Source organism: Phocoena sinus, chromosome 14 (genome assembly GCF_008692025.1).
Source record: "Phocoena sinus isolate mPhoSin1 chromosome 14, mPhoSin1.pri, whole genome shotgun sequence".
NCBI lineage: Eukaryota > Metazoa > Chordata > Mammalia > Artiodactyla > Phocoenidae > Phocoena > Phocoena sinus.
Genome location: NC_045776.1, coordinates 7,291,753 through 7,313,877, shown reverse-complemented (window position 1 = coordinate 7,313,877; position 22,125 = coordinate 7,291,753). Strand labels below are relative to the sequence as shown.

General features: G+C 35.6%; 1 protein-coding gene across 3 annotated transcripts in view; it reads right to left on the bottom strand.

Annotated features, from left to right (window-relative positions):
- RTTN (rotatin) overlaps positions 1–22,125 on the bottom strand; it is a 165,827-nt gene that overhangs the window by 96,015 nt on the left and 47,687 nt on the right. For all 3 annotated transcript variants that reach the window (XM_032603244.1, XM_032603246.1, XM_032603245.1), the window contains exons 21-28: positions 21,689–21,806; positions 18,421–18,517; positions 17,716–17,784; positions 13,884–14,072; positions 13,012–13,251; positions 11,637–11,781; positions 4,681–4,835; positions 3,299–3,518 (exon numbers count right to left, since the gene is read on the bottom strand). In XM_032603244.1, the coding sequence (XP_032459135.1) occupies positions 3,299–3,518; positions 4,681–4,835; positions 11,637–11,781; positions 13,012–13,251; positions 13,884–14,072; positions 17,716–17,784; positions 18,421–18,517; positions 21,689–21,806 (1,233 nt within the window). The remainder of the gene's footprint in view (positions 1–3,298; positions 3,519–4,680; positions 4,836–11,636; positions 11,782–13,011; positions 13,252–13,883; positions 14,073–17,715; positions 17,785–18,420; positions 18,518–21,688; positions 21,807–22,125) is intronic.

Here is a 22,125-nt window from a genome sequence, read left to right as displayed (position 1 = left end):
AGAGATCAGTCAGTCAAGTAATACTTACTGGGTGACTATGTGTGAAAGAATACAAAAAGGCTTACTAAAGGAAGGCAAATGAACAAGTGAGATCTTCAACTTTGTGTAGAGAGTGCCACCCAAAGAGAAAAGAAGCTATATAAAAGAAAGACATTTTTTTTTTTTTTTTGCGGTACGCGGGCCTCTCACTGTTGTGGCCTTTCCCGTTGCGGAACACAAGCTCTGGACGCGCAGGCTCAGCGGCCATGGCTCACGGGCCCAGCCGCTCCGCGGCACGTGGGATCCTCCCGGACCGGGGCACGAACCCGTGTCCCCTGCATCGGCAGGCGGACTCTCAACCACTGTGCCACCAGGGAGGCCCAAGAAACAGACTTTTTAAGCATGCTTTTTTATATAATGAGAAGAGCCACATATAACTGAAACTTCAAGAGATGTGGGGAAAATTTTAAACAGAGATAAGACTCGAAATGCTAGATTATAATGAGCCTTATGCACTTGAAAAAGGAGATTGGGAGTGAAAGGTTTCTGTTTTGAAGAATGATCTGGTGGTGGGTAGAGACCAGTGGCAAGTAGAAACGTGCAGCACAAAAAGGAATAGGAAGTTACGGACACGATTTGGTCAAAACATTCCATGTCTAGAAAGCCCATCACTTCTGATCAGTTTATTCATCTTCCAAACCTCTCTCTACACTGCTTCCTACAGGAGCCTTGCCTGAATTCCTAACAGTTAAAGATGCCAACCTCTGTAACTGAACCTTTCAAGGCAAGCAATGCTGGCAGACTTGGTCACTAAGCAAACAGTGATCCATTTATAGATCTAGACAGTTTATTACTTACATAAAAAGCATAAGCAAGAGTAGGCAAAGGTGCCAGCTCTCAGTGTCCCTTTTACAGGGTGACACTGAAACAAAGGGGCCAGATGACAGCAGTGCAATGGCAGCGCACTCTTGCTGAGGAGCTCAGGCCAAGCTGCAGCTGAGCCATCTATAGCCTGCTGCCGTACCCCAAGGGAGCGAGGCAGAAAGCCCGCGAGTGCATCAGAACCCAGGAGGTGATAAAAACAGGCCCGTGACACACTTCCTAAGAGAAAGTGAAGTGAATGAGCAACGGCCTTGTAGCAGTTCCTTACAGGCTTCTCACGTTCCAAAAGGATCACAGGAAGTTCTGCCAGAGCTTAGATCAGCCGCACCTAAGCCCTGCCTACGTGGCCCATGTGCAAACACACAAAGCTGCCAGGGTACCGTGGCAAAGCTGTTCTCGTACAGAAACCTATCGCTGCTCTATTCACTGCAACATTCTTAAAATATACTGGACTAAATGATGATGAAAACAAGGCATAAAGTTAAGGCCATGATTGGAAGGTGATTAGAGCTAAAAAGATATTTTTGAGAAAATAAAAAAAAATCAGTGAAATACGGCTCTACCTTAAAAAGGTAGGAAAAAGCCATAAATTAAACCAAAATAAGAAGGATATAAATACAGGCAGAAATTAATAAAAGAGGGAAAAAAACATTAAAGGGGGATAAACAAAGCCAAAGATTCATTCTTTGAAAAGACTAATAAAACATACAAACCACTAGTAAGGCCAATCAACAAAACTGGAGAGAAGGAAAAATCAATGTCTGGAATGAAATGGGACCTCACTACAGATCTGACAGATATTTTAAAAACAAGATGATGTGATGAACAATTTTAGGGCAATGAATTTGAAAATTCAGATAAAATTCAGTAAAACATAGCTTACTAAGATTGACACACAAAAAATACGAAATCTGAGCAATTCTAGATCTACTTTAAAAATTTACTTCATCTATAATCTTCCCAAAAAGAAAATTCCAGTCCCAGATTGCTATACTGTCAACTTAACATTTAAGGAAGAAATAACACCAATTCAAGCCAACTATTCCAAAGAAGAAAAAAGAGGAAGTTACATAAAGGAAAAGAGAAAATTATATAAGGATGGACTTATTTTGATATTAAAAAACTGACAAAAGTTTTATGAGAAAGAAGATAGATATAGTAATTCTAGAAACTTTTTTTGCCAATGAAAATAGGTAGAATAAATCTAAAACATTAACAAACTCAATCTGTTTATATATAAAAAGAATAATACATCACAAACTAGTTGAAATATTTCCAGAAATGTAAGGTTGTTTACCATTTTTAAATCAACCAATGTAATCCATCATCTTATGGAATACAAAAAAAAACCATATGATTATCTTAAAAGATACAGAAAAAGCAATACACACTTATGATTAAAAAAATTGTTAGCAAAGTAAGACTAAAAGAAAATGTCCTTAATCTGACTTTTCTTTAAGTAATTGAAAAAAGACTACCACAAATAGCTTACTAAAAGATAAAACATTAAAGGCCTTTCCTTTGAGTTTGGAAACAAGGACTGCTGGGTACACAATTAACATATAAAAACTGAATATATTTCCATACATCAGCAATAGTTAGAAAATAAAATTTCACAGAAGATATAATATACTCATTTTCAACACAAGTGTACAGTGGCAGTATCTAAAATTGCCCTAAACAGGAAGAAAAAGACAAGCCAAATTGTCCTTCAGCATTGTAGTAGAGAGAATACTACACAAAAATGAAATTAAACTCCACCTACAGGAAGCAAAATGAGTTAACTCTCATAAGCATAATGTTAAAAAGAAATACAATTCCATTTAACAAAATCAAGAGAATGAGAAATTATTGTATATATGGACACATAATTAAGTGGTAAAACCATCAAGAAATGCAAAGAAGTTATTACCATAAAAATCAAAATAACAACTACCTTCAGAGGAGGAGTAGAGACTGGAAGTGGTTATGGTGAAAGCTTCTAGGGTGGTGGCTACTCTCTATTTTAGGATCAGGGTGGTGACATGTGTGTTCATTATGTGATAATCAATGAACTATGTATTTACATTTTGTGTATTTTCTGTATGTGTTGTATTTTACAACAAAAGGGTTAATAAATGCAAAATAAGTTACCCAAATAAAGGGGCTTAATGAAGTGTAAGCCTTACTTTTCTTGAAAATGAGCTTATTCATAAAAGTAATCTTACTTATATATTTGCTAATAAAAATCATTAACACATTTAACCATTAATGAGCCATAAACACTGAATAATAATCTACATTAAATATAATAACACATACAATGCACCTAATATTGTGCCTGGTACACACTGAGTGGTCAGTAAATAGTAAATAGCTATCATTTGGGGGTTTGTAAATAGCTATCATTTAGGGGTTTTATTATTGCTGTTTATAGTTATTGACTATTTTTACTTACTTCGAGGAGACCTGACAAGTACTTCACACAAATTTCTAGTGGCTTTGTGAAAGGAGAGTGTGAGCTCCATCCCGGAAATGCTGTAAGGTGGGCCATCCCTCGTAAGGTCCTCTCAAGGGACGGCAGGCCGTAGAAGCGAGGAGCGTCCGTGACTCTCAGACACTGGAGCAGTTTCAGAGCCAGCTGCGTTTGGAAAACGTAAAGAAGTTCCAAGCATTTCCTATGTATGTAAAGGAGGGGAAAAAATCAACCACGGAACAAACGTAACTGGCTTAATGGGCTTTCTTGGTGGTGGTGGAGGGTTACTAGCAACTTACTGTATCAAAAAAGTATGAACTAGTGGAAATGGCGGGAAATGGCAGAAAATACTCCCTCTTAAAACAAGATTTTTTAAGAAAAACATAGTTAATATACCATCCAGAGTATATGATGTAAAATATAAGTAACAATTACGTTGAAAAATGTATAAATGGGTATTATTATTGCCAACCAATAATGAAATTAGAAGTTAACATAGAGTTACCACACGAACCAGCAATTCCAGTCCTAGGTATATACTCAAGAAATGAAAACATATGTCCACACAGAAATTTGCATATGAATGTTCATAACATCACTCTTCACAACAGTGAAAGGTAGAAACAACTCATATGTCCCCCAACAGATGAATGGATAAGCAAAATGTGGCATATCCATACATGGACTATTATTTAGTCACTGTCATCTGCTACAACATACATGGACCTTGAAAACATGACGTTAAATGAAAACAGCCAGACACAAAAGGTCACATACTGTTTCACTCCATTTATATGAAGTGTCCAGAATACACAAATTCACAGAGAAAGAAAGAAGATTAATGGTTACCAGGGGCTTGGGTAAAGGCCAAATGGGGAGAGACTGCTTAATGGGTACAAAGTTTCTTTTGGGGGTAATGGAAATGTTCTGGAATTAAACAGTGATAGTTGTACAACACTGTATATATACCAAAACCCACTCAACTGTACATTTTAAAATGGTTAAAATTGTGAATTTAAAATTTTTAAGTCAGAGCTACAGATATACAATTGAAAATCATCCATGCAAAAATAGTTGTACAGTCATAGAAATGGGTATGACTGCTCAGGCAGATGTGCAGAAAATTAAGAGAGAACCAAGAACTAAAACCTAGAGACAACAAAATACTGTGTGTGTGTGTGTGTAATTACAATCAGGCTATATCAGAAATTGAACTGAACTAAAAAACAAACCACCACAACTGATTTTTACTGAAGTCTTTTCTCCTCTTAATTTGAAACTAATGAAAAGTAAGACCCTTTAGAAATCAAAAGAAAACTAGGTTCTGTGTGAAGTCCCCAGACCTCCAATAATACAAACGGTACCTGTCGGTAAGTGCCACGGAACCGAGCAGCAGGGTGTTGAAGAGAGCGACCAGTTCTTTCTGGAGCTGCTGCCGGACGGCGGTGCGGATGTCATCTGCTTCCTCTCGCGCCTGGGACTCTGTCAGAAGCAGCAGCTCCAATAGTGGGTTTGGACTCTAAAAAATGGAATTTGTAAAACATATATTTACCCTCTAATGGAGCTGTATGTTGTTTCCCATAAAGGTTTTTCTTGCTAATCACGTTCTGGAGTAACTAAGTTATAGCGCCTAAATCGTAGGTTTCTACGGCATTAGTAGAGATGTTCTCAACTCAAAAGGTGCTTCATATGCTATCTCAAGAAAAGGAAAGCATATCCATTACAGAAAACTGAGGAAAATAGAGAGAAGCACAATGAGAAAAACAAAAACCACCCATAATCACACCTCACAGAGGTAGCTGTTATTAGTATGTTGGTACATACTATTCTTTTTACGTGAGGGCAAACAGAATTATAATTCGATATTTTTAACAAAACTGAGATCAAGTGAAAAAATCCACTACTGTGACCATGTTTTTAAACAATGTTATTACCAATATTTCTTCAAAAACATTACTTTAGTATCTGACTGTTATTCAGCCGTAAGGGTTTACCACAACCACTGGATAATCCGTGATTTCTAGTTTCACTGAGCTGCAGCAGCATGCCCAACTCTGATTATACCCTATGTATGAATTCTAAGCAATGAAATCACTAAATCAAAACATTGTAATAGTTTTAATGCTTTCAATGTATACTGCCAAATTGTCCCTGCAAACAATCTACCAGTACATATGATTAAGGCCCACAGCACCCAAGCCAACGTTGAGTATTATTACTGTTGTAATCTTTGCCAATTTGACAGGCTGATAAACAAAAGAAACTAGTACTACTTAAATTTCAACCGGTTTTCCAACTTAAAAAAAATAGCTAAAGGATGTATTAGATGATTTCTAGTAATATTGAGAGAGCAGAAAATGTTACATTAACCAACAGCATTAAAAATAGATGGAATATTTATCTATCATCTATAATGTCATAGGCACTGTGCTAAAAAAAAAGAGAGAGAGAAAGAAAATAAGATTTTATTTAACTTTTGAGTTAAACTAGAAGATCTGCATTTTCATATTTTATAGATGGGCAAACAGAGGTTCATGAAGAGGGTAGGTAACTTAACTAAAGTCATATGAATGAGCAGAGCAAGAATTCAACCTCAGGACCATCTTACATCAGAGATAGTTAACATTCCACCCCCGGCATTATGTCACATCAATAGTGCATATTACAACGTTCAAAAAGAGATAAAATCAAAATGTAATTAATGTTCTCATGGCATCCTTCACCTAAAGAATTCAATTCAAAAATAACTACATTCTTCTTAAGAAAAAGAAATTTTTTAAATGGGAAGAAAATTCCAAGTTGTTTACATTATGTAGTATGTACAGTATACTTCTACCAGGTACGAAGAATTAAAAATAATCTAATTGAGAGCTTTTGGAAAATACTGAGGAGAGATGCTTTACCTTTAACTTACTTTACTATGTTTCACACCTAAGCAGCACTTTTTTTCAGCTTTTCCTTTCATCTTGAACAAGAAGTGTCTCACTTGGTTCAAGTAAAATTACATAAAAAAAAACTACAATTTCTAAGTTTCATACATGAATAACTAGACACACATTTAATAAAATCATAAAAATATATATTCTATAGTATTCTTAGCCCCAAATAACCAAAGGCTTACACCCACACTCCCTCTAAATCATAAATACTGACTAAATGAGCGAGCTGTTTTTAATGCAAACCCCATCTTGGTAAAATGTAATTTTACCATCAGCAATTATTAATTCTGACATACATATAAAAATTAAGTAGAAGCTACTGATTAACATATTAATATATTGAAGCAGTATGTAAATACCTAAAACTAAGACCCTTCCAAAGAATCTCATCCTATTAATAACTTATTTTTGCAGGTAAATTGCTGAGACTTTTTCCCTTTATAACATATCTTGGATTGACATGTTAACATTAAGATTCAGTGAACCTCAGCAACACCACTTCTAAAATATGGGATTTATTACTATTCCTCAAGTACAAGAGGAAATAGATGTCTCTATTGATGCTTATTGATCTCAAGTACTTAATCATATCTGAAGGTTTTGTCTTTAGACATTAGTATTCAATCCTAATTTTAAACCAACTACGTGGGCCATTACTTCATCAGTGCTGACCTCCAAAAGGCAACAGTTTCTGCAATGATGGTTCATTATCTTTACCTGCAGAGTTACCACTCATCATATCCAATTTTCCATCCATCAGCAACCTACAATAGTAGGATGGACAACACCCTCTGTGAACTCTGAGTGCACATGAGCCAGTGGAAGTCTGACAACAGATAGACACGTGCTGTGTAGTTCTGAATGGTCCCCCCGAAAAAGTATGGCCCCACTTCGATAAACTTCTATCAAAAACTCATTCTGAAAAGAAATGCATTCAAATTCAGCACTTCTCAGTTATTTTATATACTAACAAAATATCAATACACTAAAATATAAATTAGTAGTACAAAAAATTCCTTAAGTACATAAAATGCTTGTAATAAATGAAAGTTTTGATAAAACATGTAGACAAAACTTTCACAAGATAAACTTTCCGTATCTTCCCTTGGTAAGTTAGCTGATTTTTCTTTATATATCTTTTAGGCATTCTTCTGCTTGATCAGGTATTCATTTCTGTCTAATTTTCTTTTTGCCACCATCACTTTTGCACATCTTCATATATTATGTCCATACATTCAAAACAATTCCTTTGGAAATGCTATTTTACTGACCTTCTTAAGCCATTTCTCATTTATTTTACCCATTTCAGATGATAAACTTAGTAAAAGTCACTTTTTGACTTTCTATTTTCATGCTTCTTTTATTTTGAACATTGGTTGTTACATACACTAAATAATTTAATCCTCGTACCATGATATTTAGAGAGTAAACTCTCCTGATAGTGGATGCTTAAGTCCACTTTACTCACCCTTAAAAGTATTACTATTATTTATAACACTAGTGATGATAATATATGAGACAAGGTAAAAGCTCTCCAAAGACAGCTTTGATACCATACAAAGTCAAACAAACTAATTATACCAAAAATCCTTTCCTAAAACTGCATTAAAATTACAGTACAATCATCTAGAGTCCTGTAGAAATTTCATTTTAATTTCAAAACTATGAATAAATTATGCAATATGTATCAGCATTCATGACATACTACAAAATTCATAATCGTTTAAATGTAAAGTTTTAACTACCTATTTATAGTTACACAGTTTAGGTACGCATATTTTAATTTTTCTATTGTTATATACTATTTACAGTCATATGCAAACGTTTAACTATTGCACAGATTTTCAAGAAAAGATTCTAAAACTAAAGCCCACCATATATCTGCTATTTTCACAAACCAAAGCAACCACAGCTCCCAGTGTACAAGAACTCTAAACGAAGAAGGAGACTGTTTTAGAGGTTATTCTTTTTTTAAAATGAGTAAAAAGATTATGAAGTTATAAAAAATTTACAGATCAAAAATCAATTTATCAAAAACCTCATTCAGAGGAAAAGCTTCATGGACATTATTTTAATAATCTTTTAATGTCTAATCTATAAAATATTTAAGCAGGACTAAAAGCTGAAAGAACTATGACAATAGGTTTTCCTGTTCACTTTATTAAAAATATCCAGAAAAAAACTGCCTGAATGCTTCCTTAATTTTTTTAATAATTAAAAAATAAGAGAAAATAGAAGTAAATACAGTACTTTGAAATCATCCTTGGGAAAGTAACAGAAGAGCAAACTTTACTGAACAATAAATCTATGTACCCTGGAAGTGCAATCATCTTAATAAGGACTCAAAAATTATAATTTAAGGAAATTAGTATGTTGTCTCTCATTTGTGTTATAAATAATTTTCTCAGTTTATCATGTCTTTTTAACTATGCTTAAGGTATTTCTTGCCATACATACAGAAACCAATAAAATTCACATATAAATGCCCTCTTACTGGACAAATGTTCTGTCATGTTTCACAAAATGAAAATAGAAGTGAAACAGCCAGAGAGCGCTTCCTTGGTGGCGCAGTGGTTGAGAGTCCGCCTGCCGATGCAGGGGACACGGGTTCGTGCCCTGGTCCGGGAAGATCCCACATGCCTCAGAGCGGCTGGGCCCGTGAGCCATGGCCGCTGAGCCTGTGTGTCCGGAGCCTGTGCTCCGCAACGGGAGAGGCCACAACAGTGAGAGGCCCACACACCGCAAAAAAAAAAAAAAAAAAAAAAAAGCCAGAGAAAAATATAAAAAATAAATTTTATTAAGGAAAAATTTGCTATGATAATTTTAAAATGTAGTTCTTCAGAAAAATACAGGCATATCAAAGGAACATAATACAACATTCAAACAAAGTCATGCATATATAGGAAATCAGTTTCTGGTTTTAAAAAATGGTGCCAATTCAAATCATGGGTAGACATGACATGAGAAAATTGCTAACCATTAAAAAAAAAAATCTACATCATAAGAAATTCCAGATGAATAAAGATGTAAACAAAAATAAAACCTTAAGTATCATAAAAGAAAACATGAGAGTGTTTTCTCAAACTCTGGAAAACAGATCTTTCCAAGAAGACACATAATTTAGAAACTATAAAAAAAACCTATGACTACACAAAAATAACATGGCAGTGAATGAAACAAACAACATAACCTGTCTTCCCACTGCCCACATTCTAGTGGGGTGGGGTGGGGTAGAAAGAAAATGAACAAAGATATTCTGCAAGTGGGAGCGATAAGTACAATGAAGAAATGTAAAATAGGATTAAGAAGGCACAGAGTCAGGCACAGAGAAATGCTACATTATGATGATAAGGATGACTAACATCTGAACAGAGCACTGACTCAAGTGCAGTAGTCAGCTGTATACATATCTAGGGGAAGAACATTCCAGCCAGAGAGAAAAAGAAATGCAAAGGGAGCTATGAGTGCGGTGTTTGAAAAACAACCAGAGGCCAATGTGGCTGGAAAAGAAGGAGTGGAGTACAGTGGTAGGAGGGACGATCAGAAAGATACTCAGAATCAAGCTCAAATAGAGCCTTGTAGCCTATGGAGCTTAATCTGAATGAGAGGAAGCTGGTGGAGGATTTTGAGAACAGGGACATGATGTGACAAGTTTAAGATCCCTGTGGCAGCTGTCTTGAGAACCACAGGCAGCATGGGTGGAGGCTGGAAGACCTAACAATAACCTGGGAGAAGGGCGGTGATGGCTCGGCCTAGAGTGATAACGGTCGAGGTGGTGAGAAGTCAGGTTTTTCACACACACACACACACACACACACACACACACACACCTGTAGCACTATACCTAAATGTGGAAATTATGATTGATCATGGAACACAATTAAGTACTATAAAAGATGAAAAGTAGAAACAACATAACTAACAAAAGCTACGGGATGAAAGGGGTAGACAAAATAGGAAAATAAGTCCAAAATACAGTAAGGTCAGAAGACTAATGACAAAAAAAAACATTTGCAACTCATATCACAGATAAAGGGCTAATCTTTCTAATTTATGAAGGGCTCCTCTGTTACCAAAAAAAAAAGAGAGAGAGAGCGAGCGTGTTTGAGCACACACGTGCGAGAGAAAACTAATAACCCAATTGTGGGGCAAAACTAGCAAGGGCATCAAGGGACAATTCACAGAAAACAAAAAAACCCCAATCATGAAAATCATCGTATCATTCAAAATAAGAGCTACCTATTTAAAAAAAAAAAAAACTCAATACAAACACATATACACATGTATCTCTGCAACTTGTAACTGACTCAGCAATTACAGTTTTAGGAATTTATAGTTTCCATTTGTTGTATTTTAACATGTTACAAAATTAAGGTTATGTGCGTTTCTTGTAATTAACTACATAGCTTCCTTAAAGTGATATGTTTACTAGTGAGTTAATAAATGTTTATTGAGAGCTCACTATGTGCAAGGCACTATGGTAGACGCTGGGTATGCAACGGTGAACGAAACGGTCCCTATTTTCACCAATCCACAATAAGGTAGAAAATAATAAACATCTAAACAAGCTTTATACACATATAAACATTCATATACATATTTTTTAAATCTCTAAATAATTTTAAAAGTATTCTCAATTAGAATTTCTAACTTACATTATATTAGCTCCTTGCATTTTTATAGAAAATCACGTCTTTAAATGAGCTTTGCAAATGTATTAACATATAATGAAATATATTTGTTTTATAAGGTCTATTATCTTCTTTTTCAGTTTAGGCCCTTTTTTCTAATTTTAATGTGTTTTTTTCGTGATTGTTTGTGCGAAGGTTTATCTTTACCAGATTAAGTAAATCCATATAGTATTTGCAAAAAAAAAAAAAAAAATACAGGCCAACGATAAAAAAACAAGCTAGCTTCCTGGGTTCTTGGCAAGTTTCTCAGAACACAGTCAGCTACAAAAAGTAGAGTAGTGGGGGGCAAACACGGGTAAACACTACAGTAAACTTACATGAAGCCTGAGCACAGTCTGACTGAGTCCTTCCAACCTCACCTCACTACCCCTCCACATCCCTACTTGAACTCCCCCACTCCAAGATTCTCACTTAATACAGCTGCTGCTGAAAGCTCACATATACAACAGGTTTCGTTAAACGCCAAGACTGAAGGTTCCATTTAGGCTACGGACTTTTAACTTAAACCTAGTAACAATCACGTCAGGAAGGCATATTGCTAAAAGCCATCTATTACAACATAAGGACTACTTGGCTAAACACGGGCTATGTAAAAATTATACTTTTCCATATTTTCATATACAGTATTAATGATTTTTACAAATATATCATTTGCCAAACCTAAAATTCAAATTCCTTAACAACACTTACATGTCTAAGAAGTAATTCGAGAAGCCAGTTTAGAAGTTCTACGGATACATTTTTTCTTTGTTCCTTCAATAACTTATTTAGAAAATGTATGATATCTATTAGCAGTTTCTCATCTTCGGTGCAAGCAGGAAGTACTTGTAAAAATCTACAATAAAGAAGACAGTAATCATGGTTTCTAGTTCTTTAAAGTAAGTTGCGTGCGGATAAGTATTTAACAACCTGCTGAGAAGTGGGGTGCTGATTTGCTGTGTTTGCCAATTTCCATAGTGTAAATACCCCGCCATGGCTGACTGCAATCCTCCAATCTACCACACAGATGTGGAGACAGGCACTGCAGCACGCCATTATACAGCATTTCCACAGCACAGACAGAATCCATATAAATAACACCGAGAGCACAGATAACAGGAAAATGTTGTAAAATACTTAGGAAGCCATGACTCTGCATAACCATTACCTTTATTTTTAATATAATTTATTTAATTGTAAGTTTACAAAGTTCAATTTTAAGAGTGGTTGTGTTTAACAACTAACTTGCAAAAATCCAGATAATTTAACCATCACCTCTCTTACAGGGCAGTCCTAGCTGGCGACAGCACACCACTGAAAAAGGTGAACTAGATATCCGAATTGTGAGCGCTACACTAAATAAGAGCCCACGTTTTAGAAACTCAGATAACCTTGCATTTTGAAAATGGCACACTTTCCGTTTAATAGAGTTATACATTTTATACTAAAGTCACATGAAGACGAAAATGTAAAACTGCTGGCAACGGCTGCTTATCAGTCTTGTTTCAAAGGCAGCCATCTGCTACCAGTTAAACGTGTTAAATTTACAAGCCAGGGCCTTCCCAAAAACCACTAAAGGACCTCCACATGGCTATCAACTCCATGAAATTCAGAGGAAAAAGAAAAATGAGATAATTTACTTAAGAACAGACCGAAAGAAAGCAAAACAAAACAGCCAGAGTTACCAAGCCTTTAATCAGTTCCCTGATGTCTCAGCTCATTTATTGATATAATATGGACAGGAATAAACATTCAGTTTGTTTACCCATGTCTTACCCTAATCATTTACTTCTGTGAGATAAAAAATATGTTAGGATATAAAAATATAATAATTATAATATTTGTAAAAATTATAACAATTTATTAATAATTCCAAAATGCAGTAATTATGTTAAAATTTTCTCTTTTGCTATTATTAGACCTGTATTACAGATAATAAAAATCCTTAAATTTTTCTTTCTAAAAAGCATTTCTCTCATGATACCAACAATGAGAACACACGCTCCTAACTTCAAACACGTGGAGATGAACCCAAATACAATTCCATCCAGGCCTCTGAAACCAGCAGGCTTGAGCTGATACTGACCTGTTTAGTGTGGTGTGCCAAGACAAGGACTTCAAGGTAATCCCACATGGGCCAGTGCCACCCTTGAAAGACAACCTGTCATTCAGAAGATAAAAACTCATCCTTGTGAGAGCAGCCCTCACGCCCCTGTGGGCTGCAGCCTGAACAATGGAGCGGAGGCAGTCCTTCAGCCCGCTCGCTGTGTGCGTCATCTTCAGAGCAAGGGTGTCCTCAGTGGATAACTTCAATGTATCTAGAAATCTAAACAAGAAGAAAAGAAGAAAGAGCAATACAAAGCTATTAAAGAAAAGCTCACAGTTATTTTTATTATAAACTGTCTCCCCCAAATTCTGTTTTGTTTCCTTTTAAGGGTGACTCACAGCCAAAAGAAAATCTGATGTGTATCTGTCAATATTAGGGTTTCACACCAGCATGGGGATGTTTATATTGACATTTTCCTGCTTACAGAAATATAATTTGCTTTCAAATGAGAAAGTACTGACAGATTAGAATACTGAGGTATTTAAAAGTCATCGTCATCGTCATCACCCCAGTGACGATAACGCAATTCACGTATGTATTTACTAAGCTTCTACCCTAACCCAGAGCACTTTTCCTAGTGAATTACATCTGTTAACTAACCAAACTTTATATAATCTCCAAAACAGCATAGAGCACAATGCTTTTTAATTTAAATTTCTTTGTGTGATAGTTTTTAAAAAGTAATGAACGACATGTAATCTTTAAAACAAAGTAAAAATTATAATCTTCAGTGAGAAAGCAGGGTCAGACGATAAAAAGAAAGCTACTTGACCTAAAGGAAAAATAAGGCCTAGCTAATTAATCATAATTACGTAGATGTGAATGCTTTTCTACTACATGTAACAACTTACTCTTGGATTTTAGTTTCAGAGTTCATTTGCTTCAACAGATTATCACTCCCATGATACCATGATAGGTTCCAAGCTATTCTCAGCATATCTGAGACCGGCTTCAAGGCCAAACACTCAGCAGATAACGGCAAAACTATGGAGTAAGGACTCACAGCATGGTGGCCAAGTACATGTACTGGTAGATGATACCTATAGAAAATGTAGAAAAATAATTACATACTTTTAAATTCTTAAGTGCTACTCAAAAGAATGAGCCACAAATGAGGGCTAGTTCTACGCCTCCCATTCTATAGCAATACAAAGATCTCTCACGCGGTCCCAGTTTTGAACAGTTACCAGGCTTTATTCCTTTGCCATCCTCTAAACTTTCAAAAACACCTGATTAAACTTCTTTCCTGAGGACTTACCATACTCTGTGTTGTATTAGGGTTGTTTGCAGAGATGACTGACGCCCCTTGAAGTCGAGGCCCCCCATGGCTACAGTAACCACACACACAAGGTGTTCAGCCGAAACACAAATGTCTACTTTATGCTACAAACTGTACGTTATCTACCTTTCATTGACAGTTACCTGGCATGGCACCATGAAATCCATTTTACAGATGATCAAAATGAGTCTTAAAGATGCTAAATGAATTGCTTATGTTCACAGGGGTCACTAAGTGACAGAATCACAACTTACTATTTTCACTTGAGAACACAGTTGCACCGTCAATAAGCTCAGTCACTGTGTGTCACCAAGAGAACCCAGAAATACTTTTAGATCTAAGGAAAGATTCAATAGCAGTATCTCTTAAACTAGTTAATGTTCATTTAATAGTGTTTAGCAGGACTGCAATGCCTAGCATCTCAAATGTTAAAGAATGATTTTCCTTATAAAACATATCCCAAACCCCTAATTCATGTATTGGTAACTAATATTAGAGAAACACAATTGGGTAGGATTTTTAAGGGGAAATTTAGTGTGCTTTTGCATTTCATGCATCTCAAAAAAAAGAGGCTAAGGTAGAGTTCTGTATATAAATGAAGCTGAATAATTTTTTAAAAGATAATAAATTTTAAAAATTGGAATTTTCCTTAGAAGTAACCAGGGCTCCTTAGAGAGATGGCTAATGCTAGGTCTGAAATAGGGAAATCAAAGGTGAACTGTGGACATCTCTTCATGCCAGAAAGCAAGAATGTACTAAAAGGCTTGTGAAGCCATGTCAAAATGACACAAGAGCCTCCTTGAAAGGACTCGCACTAAATGAAAAGAGTTAAGGCTGTGAATCAATGGTCAAGCTTTCAATAAGTTATAAAATGTACTGCAAATTACACCTGAAGAACACAGAAGGAAGAAAATAATAAAAAGCAAAGGGTATTACATCAGGACCGGTTTGAGAAACCACTACACATCCACCATGTGGACAATTTTTAAAATGACATTACTATGTGTAAAGAAATTACTGTTGATATTTCTTCTGTATGGACAACCTTGATCTTGAGGTAACTCTCTGACCCTTTTCCCCAGGACAACCAAATAGATACGGAATGTCAACAATTTTACTAAACCGCTTTGCTTATGGCGACAATAACTCCCTGCATCTGGACTGGGAGGTGTGGAAACAACCCACACCTGTGTGCAAATGTACAGTGGGAAGCCACAGCTCTGAGTATCCCTGAGTGCTGTGGCTCTCATACATGATGTGCCTTGCGGGGACCTGGACGTTATGCCCATGGCATGCTTCCTAGAGATCACATTTTCTATTGGGACGTGGGTCTCCTATGCCAAGACAGCCCCCAGCACCCACACAGGTAATCACATTTCAAGCATGACCTACTGTTGTGTGTGTTTTATTATTTAGCCAAACCTAAAGACCATAAAGAATGTGATGTCTACAACTAAAGAATTTCATTCCTAAGGATATATCCAAGAGGAACTATTGGACACATATCCCAGGAGATACATATAATAATGTTTACAGGGATGTATACAGGAGCAAAAACCCAGAATCAACCCAAATACCCCACGACAGGAGAATGAATACTCTGTGGTATCGTCTAACAAGAGTATTACACAGCAGTGAAAATGATTATACTACATGTAATAATATCTAGCAAGCTATAAAATGTTATTTTTAAATTAATCATAGTTTTATTAAGATATAACTTTCTTACCCTTAAAATACACAGATTTTAAGTGTATAGCCTGATGAATTTTTATATATGTGTTCATTTGTGTAACCACCACCCAGAATAAAACACAGAACATTTCCATCCCCTCAGAAAGTTTCTTTGTTCCCTTTTCTTGTCAATTACTCTCCTAGCCCTCCTCCAAGAGGTAACTATTATTGTTACCTATTCTGATTTCTCTCACCAGAGATCAACTTTGTTGGTGAACTTTAAATAAATGGAATATACAGTATATACTCTCTTGTGGCTGTTTTCACATTATGTCTATGATTATGTCATAAACCCTATGTCTATGAGACGCATGTTTTTGTGTAAAAAGTAGTTTTTAAATGTTGTATAGTGTTTCACTGTGTGAGTATAGCACAGGTCATTTATCAATTCTTGCTGTTGGACATTTGGGATGTTTCACGCTTTTGGTTACTATACATAAAGCTGTTATGAACATTCATTCACATATATATGTATATAAAAGGATAGTGGGTGATGTCAATACCAAGAGCTGGAGAGGGTGTGCAGCATCTGGGACCACTACACTGCTGCAGGAATGTAAACCAGTACACCACTCTGGAATACTGCTTGGTAGCATCTACTAAAGCTAAACATATAAATATCCTCTGATCCATATGTGTTCAAGAAGATGCTTAGCGGTCATTATTCATAATAGCCCCGAACAGAAAACAAACCAGATGTCCATCAGTGATAGAATGGTAACTACACGGCTGAATATTCTTACACAGAATACTACACAAAAATGAAAATAAGTCAAATACTGCTAAGGCAACATAATCTGTACCCTGTACCCAAGTTGAGCAAAAGAAGGCAAATGCAAGAATATAAAGTTCAAGAACAATGTATAATAACAGGAATGAAAACTGAATTATCTTTGTGGGCACTGGAAGGTAATAAGGAAGGACACAAGTGGTTTCTGGCATGCTAGTGATATTTTGTACCTTAATCTACATGTTAGTTACATGGGTGTATTTATCTGGAAAAATTCAGGATTTGTAAACTTTATGTATCTTATACTTCAATGAAAACAATTTACTTTTTAAAAAGTCTAGAGAGACATGAAAACCAAATGTAATTCATAACCTTGACTGGATCCTGCATTTAAAAAAAAAATCTATAGAAGATATTTGGGATGTAATTGGAGAAACTGGATCATGTTACAGAATTATTTTTAATTTTCTTAGATGTGACCATTCATGGTACAGTGGTTATGTAGGATAATGTCCTTAATTTAAGGAGGTACATGCTGGAATAATTGGGAGGGAAGTAAAATTATGTCTGAAACTTATATTTAAATGGGTTGGGGATAAAGATTACGTAAAAATAAATAAATGTATTGAGAGAGAGAGAGAAAGACAGAAAAGCAGACCCATGTGTTAACAGTTGCTGAATCTAGGCTGAAGGGTATGCAAGTGTTCACTATATAGTTCTTTCAAGTTTTGTGTAGACTTGAACAATATCAAAACAAAAACTTGGCGACAGGGATGTACACTTACTGAACTTTCAGAAGCACCAGCATGAAGGAAAGATTAAAGCATTACAAGTCATGTGATGAAACGCTAGATGAAAACTTTAACAAATCATTGATTTTGATTTCCCTTTCTGTAACAGTATTCTATCTTTGAGAAAATCAAAGAAATAAATTCTTTACCTTCTAGAAACTGAAACAGGCAAACTGAAGACTGATGGTGAAGAAGGTTTATTGGAAAGATTATCAGACCTATTTCACAAAAGAAACACAAAAGGAAAGAAACAACTGAGCAGAGCATCGTTTTGTCTAAGAAACACAACTTGCTTCGCTTCCTTGACTGAAACTCAAATCAAGAGCTGCATTTGGTTCTATCATTTAGTATAGTTACAACATGGTGCCACTACCCGGATTTGCTTTTGAAGAGAAAATTATGCTTTTCTTTAAGAAGTCCATATAATAAATGACCCATACAATGCAGACACTGTACTGGCAGGTGGCCTCTGTGTCTCTCTCCCACTGATCCTGCTCAGGGTCAGTGTTAAATCAGATATTACATCATAAACATCTTCCCCAAGGTTTTTTAAAATTAAATATTAAAGAAAAAACACACAAAATTGAGTGTATATACCAAAAAACGTATTAATGACAAAACTTATTATAGTAATTATCAAATTTTGTACTTAGTAATGTTGAACAATAAAAGTTCAGGGTGACTTTTTGAGCCAATGTGCATAATTCTGCTACTCAAACCAAAAATCATACCATGTATATCTACCATAGAAAGCAGAAGCTTCCTAAGTCAGAAATGTCCATGCACTGCTATAAGACTGCCTGAGAAACTCAGACAATTCAGAGTAAAAACCTTTTAAAACTCTTATAGCTCACCACATATCCATTCTTGATACTTCATCAAATAACAGAAGACAAAATAATGCTCCAACTTCAGTCACGATGGTACAATCTTCATGAAATATCAAGGAAACTGTAAGTAAAAAGAAGCATAACTTTATAAAATATTTTTACCTCTAGAAAGAATGAACTTCAAATTTAAAATATCTTAACTCGAAAAGAAGAGATGCCATTCTCAGAGAAATGCGATGTTAACCCAGATAAACTGACATCATTAAAACAGTGGCTCTCAACTTTCAAATCTATGCAAATCTCTGCAGGGCTTGTTAAAACAGAGTTTCTGATCTGGTAGGTTTGGAGGATACAGACACTACTGGCCTAGCACATAGTATGCACTCAATAAATGTTTGCTGAGGAATTAATTTTCCTTGTTGAGTACCTAGTTAAAAAACTAACTTTGCCCTAAATTCATTAATGAGAGATATTATAATTCATTTTCAGGCTCACTTAAGTAATTTTTGGAAACATCAATGAGATCGAGAAAGTATTAAAAGGGTACAGATTATGTTAGCTTAGAAAATGCCTTTGAATCTAGTAGGTGCTCATAATTGATTGCTTGAATAATTTAAATCAAAATCATAAATGTAAAGGTAAACTAGGAACTAAATTCTACTGAATGAGGTTAACAGGAAGACAATTATTATTTTTTTTTTTTTTTTAAATAAATTTATTTATTTATTTTTTTTTTTTAAACATCTTTATTGGGGTATAATTGCTTTACAATGGTGTGTTAGTTTCTGCTTTACAACAAAGTGAATCAGCTATACATATACATATGTTCCCATATGTCTTCACTCTTGCGTCTCCCTCCCTCCCACTCTCCCCATCCCACCCTTCCAGGCTGTCACAAAGCACCGAGCTAATATCCCTGTGCCTTGCGGCTGCTTCCCCCCAGCTATCTACCTTACTACGTTTGTTAGTGTGTATATGTCCATGACTCTCTCTCGCCCTGTCAAAACTCACCCTTCCCCCTCCCCATATCCTTAAGTCCGTTCTCCAGTAGGTCTGCGTCTCTATTCCTATCTTACCCCTAGGTTCTTCATGACATTTTTTTCCCTTAAATTCCATATATATGTGTTAGCATACGGTATTTGTCTTTTTCTTTCTGACTTACTTCACTCTGTATGACAGATTCTAGGTCTATCCATCTCATTACAAATAGCTCAATTTCATTTCTTTTTAAGGCTGAGTAATATTCCATTGTGTATATGTGCCACATCTTCTTTATCCATTCATCCAATGATGGGCGCTTAGGTTGTTTCCATGTCCTGGCTATTGTAAATAGAGCTGCAATGAACATTTTGGTACATGACTCTCTTTGAATTTTGGTTTTCTCAGGGTATATTCCAAGTAGTGGGATTGCTGGGTCATATGGTAATTCTATTTGTAGTTTTTTAAGGAACCTCCATACTGTTCTCCACAGTGGCTGAACCAATTCACATTCCCACCAGCAGTGCAAGAGTGTCCCCTTTTCTCCACACCCTCTCCAGCATTTATTGTTTCTAGATTTTTTGATGATGGCCATTCTGACTGGTGTGAGATGATATCTCATTGTAGTTTTGATTTGCATTTCTCTAATGATTAATGATGTTGAGCATTCTTTCATGTGTTTGTTGGCAGTCTGTATATCTTCTTTGGAGAAATGTCTATTTAGGTCTTCTGCCCATTTTTGGATGGGGTTGTTTGTTTTTTTGTTATTGAGCTGCATGAGCTGCTTGTAAATTTTGGAGATTAATCCTTTGTCAGTTGCTTCATTTGCAAATGTTTTCTCCCATTCTGAGGGTTGTCTTTTGGTCTTGGTTATGGTTTCCTTTGCTGTGCAAAAGCTTTGAAGTTTCATTAGGTCCCATTTGTTTATTTTTGTTTTTATTTCCATTACTCTAGGAGGTGGGTCAGAAAGGATCTTGCTGTGATTTATGTCATAGAGTGTTCTTCCTATGTTTTCTTCTAAGAGTTTGATAGTTTCTGGCCTTACATTTAGGTCTTTAATCCATTTTGAGCTTATTTTTGTGTATGGTGTTAGGGAGTGATCTAATCTCATACTTTTACATGTACCTGTCCAGTTTTCCCAGCACCATTTATTGAAGAGGCTGTCCTTTCTCCACTGTACATTCCTGCCTCCTTTATCAAAGATAAGGTGTCCATATGTGCGTGGGTTTATCTCTGGGCTTTCTATCCTGTTCCACTGATCTATCTTTCTGTTTTTGTGCCAGTACCATGGAAGACAATTATTAACAGGATAAAAGAAAACTAGAGATCCATAACTGTTACTCTTGCACATCAATCTATAAAAAAACTTATAAAATTTTACACACTATTCAAAATTTATGAAGCCGAACACATTGACTCTCTTTAGAACTTTACCTGGTTTGAACCTTTATCAATGCTACTTAAACTGTGTCCTATACACTTGGCAAGCAGAAGCCATTAGAAGAGAAGAAAACGCTAAAATAAAATGACTCATAATATTTTGAACATAAATATCATTAATCTCTTACATGCCTGATAATTGACAAGGTTAGGCATATTGAGACATTTGATCAAGATGTCTCTTGTAGAATATTTAAAAGCAATGGCCTACATTTCTAGGAAAGAAAATAGCACAGAATGTTACCAAGCTCTCTATTGAGAACAGTCAGAAAAGAAGAGAAAAAAATAACATGGAATTTTTCCACCTAAATACATTACTCAATTACAACCAAACTGAAAAAGGTTAAAAAAAAAATCACACTTTAGAAAATGTAGTAAGTTAATGTTCAGAGTCATTCAGGATGGTCTAGTTCCCACTCCCCACAAGTTGAGTCTATACACTCTGAATGCCAGTTCAAGGACATAATCAGTTATAACAGCAAAGCATCAGATCTAAAGGCACAAACAAAACAAGAATGAAGAAAACAGACACTGGAAAGAGGCAATAGTGACAGCAGCTGCAGCGCTCTCTCTCTCTCTCTACAGGTAACAACTGACCATCTGAGCACCAAACGACAGCTACATCAAGGTGCAGAGAGTGATCAGAGGCTTCAGCCCTTCTCAGCCCTAAGGTCTACTCTGTAACAGGATTTTAAGAAAATTCCCACAAAAGTGTTAAACGTTTTCCACTGCGATGGGTTTTTTCAGTGGCATATTCACTAATAAACTTTGTTATTGTGTTAGTAAAGCGGAAAGAAAATGTTACCTACAGTTAAAGAATAAACAGTTAAAGCTGAAGATTGCTCTCATTACTGTCAGAATGTATTTTATTTACCTCTGAACAGCAGGGTCAAGAGAGAAGGTTGTTGGGAGAGGGAAACACGCAGGACTGGGTCAGCACAGAGAACCTTCCTCAGGAGCGTGAGGCTTGGCTGTACTAGACACTCTATTACCTGGCCAGCAGGGGAAAACACAGTTATTTATTTTTATCAATTCTAAGGTGAGATAAAATATACTATAACATCGTCTTATTCTAAATGTCATGCTTTTTCATCAAAATCATGTGAAACTAAAATGCAAATATTAAGATTTTCCACTGAAAGTACGTTTTGTATATACTTCTGCTTATACATCTAATAGAAATGTTAAGGTTTTCCTTTAGAGATCTCACTTTTAGAAATTAAAAAAAATGAACAAGGATGTTACTCAAGACTGAAACTCCAAATACTCATCCAAATCCAGCTGAATTCATTTCAAATTTAATTGATAAAA